General features: G+C 44.0%; 1 protein-coding gene across 6 annotated transcripts in view; it reads left to right on the plus strand.

Annotated features, from left to right (window-relative positions):
* Window positions 1-12,049, plus strand: part of LOC105564923 (teneurin-a) — a 348,995-nt gene that overhangs the window by 157,662 nt on the left and 179,284 nt on the right. The window contains exon 1 of one of the 6 annotated variants that reach the window (XM_012017706.1): window positions 2,288-3,036. The exons of the other annotated variants lie outside the window; for them this stretch is intronic. Coding sequence (XP_011873096.1) covers window positions 2,997-3,036 — 40 coding nt within the window. The 5' untranslated portion in view covers window positions 2,288-2,996. Of the gene's footprint in view, window positions 1-2,287; window positions 3,037-12,049 lie in introns of those variants that run through there. 6 annotated transcript variants of the gene reach the window in all.

Consider the following 12,049-nt stretch of genomic DNA (forward strand, 5'->3'; position numbering starts at 1 on the left):
GCTTTAACGAATCAACGGTGACAGTTTCATTCGTGGATTACTGCCTCGAAAATGTGAAACTATTTCACGAAAAATACATCTGGCGTGGAACAGATAATAGCAATGTATGAACGGGCTATAAAAAGAATATTCAGTTACTGACGCGTTGCCTTTCACGTGCGCCAACGCAAAAATTACGCGATGAAAACGGAAAAGTGATATCTGATTGTTTCAATTTCGCATCACGTCTGTTGATTCCAGCATCTTGCGTACAATATTAATGCCAATTATTTTTCTGCGATCAACACTCTAATTAGAACTCGTACCACCAGGCTGCTAATTATCCCGCGCGCAAATTACAGCGTAATCTCTCTTTCAGAGATACTGAAATAAACCAAGTAACTTTGAGCTGCGTGCACAGTTTTCGTATCTGTATTCAGTCTCGCCAAGTCTTTCAAAGGCCGCTGATTGCTAATGTCGGAACATCCGAAGCGGCGATCCATGAAACGGCATACCCCGACGTACCACCTTCTTAATGATACACCGGTCCCATTGGATGCGCGTATTTTTCTGGCGGCGCATCGCCAACGATTCATTAATTGCTGACCTTGTTAGCGTAGCATTGTGAAACGATGGTCCCGCGGCGGTGCTTGAGCGGCGCCCGCGGGAGTAACCGGGAGCGCGACCGGGAGACAAAGAGGGTGCGGAGATGAGGGAGACCAGGCGAGAGAAAGAGAGGGCCTCGCCTGGCATTGTCATGCATTCAGAGCCTCGCCATATAATAATGCCTGTCTCCTTTGTCGTTTATACTCGCCCCTGTTTTCCGCCACGCTCTACTCTCACGACCGCCGACGAACATTGCCCTGTTCGCCCGTATTTCCGTGCCGAGGCTGGGCACCTCCTTTACCTTCTTACCGTTCTCGATATCGAAACTAGTATACAAATTGACCCAGGCTTTATCCAGATTGACCGATTTGCAACGGTTTTTATTCTAAATCAAAAATTTATCATTCAAGAATCTTCAATTGAGTCTTGCAAACTTATCGGATAAGTATTTTCAGGTCGGCAGTAGCCCCTATACATAGATATATTTCCCCTTTTTTTGTTCGCGGCAGCAATAATAACGTTATTTCAGTACCCGGGTATTGGATTGATCACATAAATTTTTGCCGCTCCTCCCTAATGATAACAGGATTACGGGGAAGCAGCTTTTTAATCCTATTTTCTTATCAGTTTCGGGGATCATCCACACCAAGTTAATCAATACTGCGCGTTCTCGCGACGTCATAAAAACATCCCTTCCGCTATCCAAACAATCGATGGGCAGTTAATCCAATCTATCTTTACCGTTCACGTCATCATACCAAGTCCCGTTTCGCGAATACAATCGTTGCTCCTTTACGATAAAAAAAAAATGTGCCACCCTGATCAACGACGGAAGCGATAGTCGTAAAAATCTGCCCATTACCAACTTGCCGCATCACAGTGGCGTGAAATACCTTTTTGCAATTTGTATCACCGCGCGCCGAAAAAGAGATGAACGCGGAAGGTGGTTCGGGAGATGGGAAAGGGGGCGGCAGGTGAAGATGGCTATGAAGGCGAAGAAGGCGGTGGTGGGCCGTGTTCGGATGTTGGAGCGACTGCCGTGCTCTGACGAGGGACAACTGGGCCAATCGATACCGCAGCCGGTGGTGGCTGCCACGATAGAGCGAGCGCAGCGAGAGGGAACGGGGGGAGCGCAAGGTGGCGGCAGGGGGATGCGCGGGTACGACGGCAGGGAAGACGGTCGATGGGGTTGCGGGAGCGGCGGGAGTACGATGGCGCGAGAGCGAGAGCGAGGGGACCCGGGGACAGGGCAGAGGTGGTGGCGGATGGGATGTCGCGGGGGTGGCAGCCGGCGTGCCACCCCCGCGCCGACCACCGACGCCCCTCCCGTCGCGGATGGCGCCACGATCGCCGACATCCTCTTCGTGTAGCGTGGCTGCTGTCGGCCTCTCCGAATGTGCGGCCGACACTCTGCGCAGAATCGGCTTGCGGAGGTGCGTTGTGCCACAATGTTATCGGGCTTGTCGTTTTACTCCGTGTCCCCATTGTTGTTGATTTTGTTGCACCGGTAAAAAAAAGGGGGGCAGGAACGAGCGGGCGGGGGGGAGAGGGTGCAGTGCGTGAGATACGTCGGTCACGAGTGAGACGCGCACTCTCCGTTTCCTCCGTGGAGCACCGCATCATCGACGTTTCCTTCGCGACGAGCCGTTGGCGCTACCTTCTGGACCAATTGTCCCTCTGTCATAACCTTGAATCGGGTCAGCGTCTCGGGGTGGCAAGTGCCGCGATCACGCGAGGAACCGTCCCTTCCTCGTCCTTCTAAGGACCCTCTCGTCACGTAAAGCGGAGGACTCGCTGAATCGTACGTTGTGAGACATCCACGTAGACTTTGCCGGCACAGAAATTTACATAATCTCTCGGTGAGAAACGCAGAGAATAAAGAGGAACAACGAAATTACGGAATTTTACGCGTTAACGCTCTCTGCGCGAGCACGTCGGGATTCTCGTGGTCACGCGCGCAATCATGGAGCGCCGGGTCATGGCGCGAAATGCGAGAGGTGAACGCCCGTGCCCGAATTGGCGCATGCAGTGAGCTTTTTCTCGTCGAGTGCACGCTCGGACGCGATTGCGTTACATTCGTCGTGCTCTCCCTCACGGACGTCGACCTTGTCCCGCGTTCACGTGGGGATTCCGCCATTTTCGAGAGGGCATCATCGCGCACGAAGGATCAGGCGTCGTACGCTCGTACACACGCGTGCACACACGTCTACGTGAATCTGCGCACAGCCGAACTTGCAGGAACAATACCGTGTGCCGGAAGTGGCGAGTGGGTGGCCTGCGCGACTGTTTGAGATGGAAGTGAGTAATAGCGGAGTAAAGTGACCGCTGTATTGGTCGTGATGATCATCGTACGGCCATAAACTGTCGCCCGTGTGATTCAATTGCTACCGCAAGCCGACCCAGCAGCAACGATGCATCACTACTACACGCAAGAAGATATAGATCGCGTTGGTACGTACGGAATAAAGAGGATGCTTGCTATATGCAACCACGACCGCGCGTCGAATTAACTTTAGCACAATACAAGTAAATATCGGCAGTTAACAATCGTACAACCTTCGATTTACATTCGTGCGCGTTAATTACGACTTTTGTGGCACGTCGTTTATCGTGCACGTGATTTCCCAGAAGGTTACAGATTATACCTGAATTGAACAATCTTGGTAGACGATTCTTATGTATATTTGATTGAGAAACGTGACTTGGATCATAACGGTAACTTGCCAAAACTGCACACGGCTGCAAAATTCTCACTTGAGCATGCCCGAATATCGTAATCTGCATTGCAGATCCGATCGATATGTAACACTGAAGAATTACCAGTCAAAACAAAATTTCATTTTGCTCCAAGGCATATGTGTTACCGCATTATTGCGGTTTATACATGCGTCTGTTCAAATTATATTTAATTGTACTTTTATTACGGGATTCGTTACCATCAATTATCTGAAATAAGAGATATTTCCATAGTATAAACAAAGCTCGGGGGTAAATTGATAACGTACGTAATAACGCTTTAACGTTGCATAATATATTTGACGAGAAATAGGTACGTTCGTTCTTTTTGTTACGGGGAAGCATGCAGACGCTATTCTTAACGTTAACGTGCCTATTTGGCAAATGTATGCAAGTTAGATCCCAGGCGTACCGGGTGCCCCTTGTATTCAGAATTATATTAGGTCCTTCGGGCTTTCCGCGTTGGTCTTACTCGGAATTTAAATTGGACCAGATACGTTACGGGCGAAATGAGGGAATAAAATAAAACCTTTTTAGTGCTATTCCCAGCTCAAAAACTTTGGAATCATATCTTGTCTTAGGCGACTTGCTCCTAAGGATCGCAGTCACACGCTAATTTCTTTATATTACTGTTTTTAATATGAAAACGTTAATATATATATACGCGTAATATATAAACTGTGTTTAATATATAATTGTAATATATTAACATTCCATGCCATTATACTAGCAGGATCTTAGATAAATAGAAAGAGACGAGCCTACTTTACATTAATTTACCGCTTTCAAGGATATTTCCTGATACCGGCAAATATTTTTAAGCGATGCGCGATATATTTGTGGGCGATTAAAACAAAAACTTACTGCCATTCGCCCGCGAGTTGGATCGTTAAATAAGTTATTCGCATCCTTTCTCATGCGCTTTACATTAGTTCCGCTAACCAGAATGGACCGCAATCGTGCGGACGTAGGTGACAAAACTATGGCGATATCATTGGACTCGCGAACTCGAGAAACAATGCGGGGGCGAAAGTGTAGGGCACATTGTGCATTGTCCGTACGGCCGACCGACGCACGTATTCCCGGAGCCCGTGGCGCATTGTGCCTTAAGACCGTAGCTCGTAAGCAAATTAGAATGGTGCACGTGGCTCGCATAAGTCGACCCACTGTCTGCCTGCGTGTGGGATATGTCGGGGTGGATTTGTACCGTCGATGACCCCTTTCCCCGTATATATTGTGCGTACTTTCCGCGCCCGATGCCGACGGGAGTTTCCTCCTCCTCGACGCCCAAAAGGGGCACGGGGCGCATCGGCAATTACGCCACTTTATTGCTAGGGTTACGTGTCGCGCGTGGAATTAATGCAATCTCGTGGAGGGAGGCGGAATTCAGCTGCGTTTTTCATGGTGTAAACGTTTTCACGGCCGCGAGGCGATTCGAGATGAAATCGAGGCACGGACCACCCGCGTGGTCCTCGACGAGGCACATCTGCAATATGTCGTGTCTAATTGAATTTAAGAAAATCGATTGGCCCCTTTATTGCTTAGCAGGGTGTATCTAAAGGAATGGAAAAATATAAAGAAGAATTGTCAAAAAATTCGGAGTTTCTCCAATTTTCCAGCTACATGGATACAAGTATCTTGTGTGTCTTTGTTACTTTATTCAAAAATGAAAGAATTAACGGGTACATTTAAAATTATTTACGTGTAAATAATTCAGAGTGGTATGATATCAGAGGACATTACATTTATTTGTAATAAGAAAGTACGGCAAGGATGAAATAAATGAAATAAATCAGGGTAAAATGCAATATAAATATTCTGCGCAAAAACTTAACTCTCTTATTTAAAACGAAATTACAATCGATAAGAATCTCGCACATGCATTGCAAATGAGATATAATGTACTCGTGATTTGCCCTTTATTTATTCTGAAGATGAAGTGAGCGCCACTATTATCATATATATTATTCATGCTCTATCATCATCCGGTTCATTAACAATAATGAGTTGCGAGAATAAAAACTCTGTACTCTTTATCACACTTAGATTATACACGAATATAATCTTCTATTTGCATCCTATTTATACAAATAAAATCTTTTTGAATTTCCAAGTCCAATAAAATCTAATCCATTTATTACATTGATTTATAAGTGGAATACAGGTATAACGTATTAATTATTTGTTCAGTTTTACAGTTTGTGTCGCATTAGTGTATGACAATATTATAAAAGTAAAAAGACTAGAGAAATTGTTAGAGTAATGCAAAAACATACGAAAATAAGTCGTATAAGGGGGAACAAAAAATAGAGTAGTCCGAGTGTTGATGAGAACATTAATGGCTAACGGTGCAGCCATCAGCGGGCAGGAAGCTTCACATTGATCGTTCTACATTCACTTCGGCAAACAACCATGGCAGTCTGTCGGTGAGCGTCGAATAATTCTCTGCCCCTACTGCCTGTCTAAGCGACACAACACGGTCGAAAAGTTTCGGACAAGGCAACTCCAACGTTTAGCCCAAAAAGCGATGCTTACGGGCGAACTCGACGAACGACGAACATGTTCGGAATTCTCTTCATAACGCGATACGTCGCGATCTTCCTGACGAACACTGCGCAAGCACACGATAAACAATCCAATAATTCATTCGATCGTTTTCGGCACCGACAATCCTATCGCGATTGAAAACTCCTAGAAATACGACGGTGAAATATTTTTTCTTGTTTTAATTCGAATTGAAACGAGAATGGAATTATCGGAGTGGACGAAACGTTGGAGCGGTCCTTTATTAACACCAAGCAATTAACGTTTTTAGAGAGAGCCAATGAGTGCTTATGTGGGTCGCCGAGATGAGAAGGCAATTGCACGCCCCCTCGCAGCCGTTATTTCATTGGGTGAGGTCGTAAATAAAAACGCGCCAACCCGTTTCTCCCCGACTTCGTCTTTGCGTCCCACATAGTCGCACACTGCAACTATAACTGTAGCAGAAGTGCCAGTGTTTGTAGGCGGGAAGGACGGGGTCGGGGATGCTAAAGTGGAGTCTTTCAATTCGCATCCCTCTCTCAAGCTCGATCTCTTTCGTCTCCATGCCGCTATTGCTCGTTGTGCAGCGTTGGCAGAATTCATCTCGGCAAACAAAAATCATATTGCATATATATTTGTCGTCTATTATATGAACTTGGCGAATTCACGCTATAGGGTAGCCGATAAAACGTGGACATCGAAAAGCAGAAGCTACGATATTTTTCTTGAAAGCGTGTTGCGCGTTGTAAAACTCGACGAGAATTAAATGGTAGCTATTGTATTATATATGATTTTATAATTTCCCATCGGTAACGTTCAGCAGTAGCGTTGCAAATATTTTGTTTAAGCTCGCTTATGTAACATTTGCTGCGAAATAACGGCTGCTCAGCTTATGCTTTGGAAATTTAATTTATCTGAATATGTTGTGGTCTCTCTTCAATGTTAAGTAATTTCATAATTAGATCCTCACTTAAATTTTTAGTAGAACAACCAACCGTGTGATCATAATATTCACCTTGGTTATTAATTCCTACGTTTCCCGACCACCCTATACCACGCATACTCACGTTACGATCAATACATGCGTGCGGTTTATGAAGATGATAGGAATTATCCTCTGCATTATATATACTTAGACAACATGTTACTGTGATATAACTATGTTAAGCAGTAACTACATCGCGTGTTTTTTGGGGATGTAGAGCAAACTAATTTAACCTACGACGAACCCTGTTAGATAAAGTAGTTATAGCCAGTACTTTGTCAGACATCGCATTTGTTGGACATTAAATTGATCCATTCGATCGAACAACATTATTCGCATATTTATGTCAACGTTTTTTAAATCGATGTCACAATTTGCACATTAAACGCACCTTTGTGCACATTAAATATTAAAAACGATAATAGCATATTAAACTTCTACAATTATTAACGATTATATTGATTGAAATACTTTTGAACTTTAAGTTTTATTCTAAAACACATTTATTCACTTGATACTATTATTTCATAATCATTTTCGTCCTTAACTACATTTGCTGGTTAATTCTTTTCGAGCAGAACTTTGCTACGTAATAATTGAATTACGTAATGCGTGTTCAATCCGATATGTAAGCCGATTTCATGACAAATGATGGTGATAATAGAGAGTATTCCATACATAATCTATACATACGATTCCTCTTTAAAACATTTAGCGAATGTAGCGTTTTAATGACATTTTTTATTTTCTTTTTTTTACTTTATTAACCCTTTCCCTTCCCAATCACGATCTTCTGCACGACTTCCTGTAGGCCAATAGCGACTCGAAAGGAAAGCGAAAGCTTTAATGCAGAAAACTGTTTAACTCAATTTCCTGTAAAATGGTTGGCGCTAATAAGATTCATGCGGAACAAAAGCGCTAACGTAAAACAGGTTACGTGACGCAAATGCACAATTCTCCGGCAGCCGCTCTGCGAAAAGCGTGCAACAATTTATCCCCCTGGTCACTCGAATTTGGTCAGATACGAGAAATTTGGCTGGCCGTAATGCACACTGACACTACCGTGTAACTGAATTTAACGCACTACGTATCAATTCTTTCGCTGCAATTTCGTTGTAATTTTGCATATATATATATATATATATATATATATACACACACACACATATATACATGTATGCAGGTGTACGTACGTGTGTGTGTTTGAGCGCGCGCGCCACACTGGCCGATGCGTTATCCGTTCCTCAGTTAAAGCATTACTGGATAATTACGCCATTAGCGCGATGATATTGCCCGTTCAAAGTGAAATTAAATATGTTAATTTGCCGCGTTACGTAAATTATTACCTTGAAAAGAAAAATTGAATATCATTAAAAAATTTTATCCAAGATTGATATTACGTACTGCACTGATTTTTAAATATCTATCCGTCATTATTTATCACTCGTCCACCGTTTTCGAAATTAACATATCACGCAAATCAAATGAGACACGACGCGGTGGAGAATACAAAGTAATCTGGACAGGGGCCAGAAGCTAATTCCTGCAATTTGAGTTGATGAAGAAAACGAGACCGTTTCACTGAGCAGCTAGTTAAACTTTAGTTACTTCTCTCTTCCACGTGGTACATAATAGCGAACAGTAGATGTCAATTTATATTGTCATTTATACAAATGCAATTGTTCCTGTGTCTACATTGATGAAAAGTTACATGAACTATATTAACTGAGCAAATGGATTTCTTAGTTTAAACAGAACGAATTGATATCGTTGATATGGAAATAATATTCAATAAAGAAGCGCACGAACAAGTACATCGCAAAACGATAAGAAAAACTCATTTCCCCATCTGGTCAGAAAATTCGAATTTGAAACAATGTCCGTGAATATTCCTTAAACTGACTTTGACCAGCTTTATTGATTCATGTTGGTACGTGGACGTATTTGATGCGCAGGCAATCGCAAATGTTTACCTCTCACGAACACAGAATGCAGGATCAGAGTCAACCAATTATTTCGAGGCACGAACGTCTAGACCAACGCATATCGATCCGTCTCGAGTCTACGGAGATCCGTCAACGGATCCTGCCCTAATAAACATTCATTACCCGCCAAGCCAAGATCAACCCTCTAGATATTGGCAACGTCGATAGTTTGTACAAGATAGTAAGGATCACAAGGAGGATAAGCAAGGACTCGTATCGACTATAACGTTAACATTTCTTCCCTTATTACTTTTTATATTACGCAATTCTATAGTGATATGTGAATCGTTACATGACTCTATGTACCTGCGAGAAATCACTGTTGTCTAATTTAAATCAAGAGATTTCTCGTCTGATTTTACTCAACATGAATACACAATAACAACTAATAACGTTTTCATAAAAATATAAATATAACAAGACATGAAATTTGCTAAGCGATCAATGTCGCTAATACTTTCTTTGTACATTACGATCTCAGAGAGCGGTCGATGACACATATGAACTTCACCAAACATTCATTAGTGATCCGAGTATGCCCGCGAGATGTTTGCGAGAGCAGACGTTTGATCAGGACAAGTCAGGATTGCTCAAAGCAAAGCGATAAATTCGCTTCTTCGAAGAAGATCGAGGCATTGTGGTGAGAATTTCGTTGTAAATGATAACAGACGACGCGAACGTGTACGATGAACGAAAAACCACATTCGACGGAAAGAGAAAATAGACAATTGTTCGAGCGTAATTCTGTCTCTACGTGGTATCTTTCTCCATGAATTTCAAGATCAAACTAGATTATTATTTCCCGTACAATTTCAAGCGATAAAAATAGACGTCGTCGTATTATCAGACTACTGGAGTGTGATTTTGGCGAAATAACGGCATTAAAGAATATGAAACGTGACCGACAATTACTTACAATTCTATTCTTGTATTCGGGTCGCTCGGTGGAAAATAAATTCTCCATAAACTTTACGATCCACGATAGCGCGCGTCAAGAATGCGATACATTCTCGGGAATACGCAGTTCCCGTCGTTCTCGTACGATGTATCTTGCAAGTATTATCTTCTCGTTGAAAACAACGCGGACAGCCCCGGCACGTGTATGACATCTGGAATGAAAGCAATAATGACGGCCGCATCTATTGGCGTATCATCGAAACCGTACGTCCGTGGACTGAGATCGTGGGCGCCGTTGTCGTTCGGAGCAATGATGTACGCGGTATTACACGAAGTAGAGGTGTTAACAGTAATAACACATTGGCGGGATCTGTAAGAGGTAAAGCGCTGATCAGAATTCTCGGGCACGCATCCCCCTGGATTACCTCCGACGTCCAGCGTCCCGTTGGGTTGGCGTTCGTAACGTTGCACAATGTGCCGACAGTTTGTCCGTTCCCCCCTGTGCTAAAGTATCCCTCGCGCGATCGAGAGACAAGCTATCGGAAATTGTCCCACATCGCCATTATCGTTAATCAACCCTTATGTTTACGCACACTTAATCACCGTCCGTATTCTCGCACCTCTTGGTTATACATCAGTGGAGTGTCAAGAAATGTACGTGCGTATACGCTTTGCTTTATGATTATTGGCCGCACTGCGTTTTATCTGCGTACACGACTTACGTTTTGTTTGCAAGCAAATTCTGATCTTTCGATAAGTCGTCCGGTACGTTATGACATTTATGACGTCGAATCTCGAATCAGGCTTGACCAGCAGAAATCGACATTGTCAATGTAACATTCTCTTATTCCCGGACGCAGCAAACTGTCTTAGCGAAATATGCACCTTCCCCGTAGCTGAATCTTCCAAATCCAATCTCTGGAAATATTGTCTTCGGCGTACGTAATACTTTACTTTCGTAAAGAATCGAGCGTCCTCGCGAAACCGTTTGATCGCGAGAGCCTGGACGTTTATGGTTTATGGCTCTGAGTATATAGTTATACGCTTTGGCGATATAAGAATGTATGTTGCAACACGCGGCATCGGAAAGCGGAGTGAATGAAAAAACTTACGACTTGCGCGGACAGATGATAGATGATTGCACGGCACACGTAGTAGAACAGAGCTCAATCTTCTGTACCGAGAGCGAAACAATACGGACGGCTAGTCTGTGGAAGAAATTAAAAAGTTATTCCCTTGATTTTTCGCATAACGCGAAGCGATAGAAGGCGAGCCATTGATCTTACCCGAGAAACAAAACATACTTCTGTGCTCGTAGGAGGATATAGCTTCATTTCGTGATATATCATAATTTCCGAGAATTCATTCGTGAATGTGCGATGGGGGAAAAAAAGGAAAGGGAAAGTCGATCAAGAAACCACATCAGACGTAGGTGGCATGAGCGATGCGGTTTTAACTTACGACCGCACGGAGTTTAGCAGCGTGCAGCGTGTAAGGTCAAATCGAATATGAGTAATAAAACGTGGAAGGGTTGCTCCCCGGTCTAGACCTAGAGTATAGAGATCTAGAGTGGACGAGTTTTCGAAAGTGCGGACTGTGACTCCGGCAACACATATCGGGTATACGCCGGCGCACCCGTACACTTATACAGTTGACATTCCGGAAAGACGGTACGCTCGCCGTGGTGTATAAGGTCGAAGAGACCTCCCGACGGAGAAAAAGGTAACCGTCGCGCTCCAGAGATTCCCTGGCCGACAGCCAAACACCCAACAACCAAGAAACCCTCAGACTCAACTGTATCCACTCCATCCAGGGGACTTACGTACCTATCTCTGATCTTTTTCCCTTGTCTTTACGTGCCTTTCGCCCCTATCCTCGTCTCGTCTCGCCTCGCTTCGACTCGCCCTCAAATTCCATTTTCTAACTGTGTTTCTACCCCTTCTGCAACCACCAGTCACTGGCCCTTTTCGGCTGTCGCTTTAACAACGCCCTGTCACTCCCGCGGTATCACTTTCGTTATCACTCTCGTTATCACTCTTGTTTTCCGTTGCCTCTCCCGAATTCGCCGACATTTCCAGCCGTCTTCGTCTCTCGGTCTCGATCGTCCCTACTCGACATCCAGTTTCCCCACCCGGAATATCGCTCACCCGTCTTCGTCAAGAGAACCGTGTGCAGCGATTAAATGAAGAACAAAATCAGTCGACCGTACGCCCTCGATTACGAGAAAGAAAAACCCTTCTCGAGCCTAGAGTGCCAGCCGATCTACTAAATTGCGCGCTTCTTCGGTGAACTCGGTATACGCTCTGTCAGCGACCCGAACGCGAGAAAAGATTATCGC

This window comes from Vollenhovia emeryi, unplaced genomic scaffold, assembly GCF_000949405.1.
Source record: "Vollenhovia emeryi isolate VEMERY1.0 unplaced genomic scaffold, V.emery_V1.0 DF939158.1, whole genome shotgun sequence".
In the NCBI taxonomy this organism is placed as follows: domain Eukaryota; kingdom Metazoa; phylum Arthropoda; class Insecta; order Hymenoptera; family Formicidae; genus Vollenhovia; species Vollenhovia emeryi.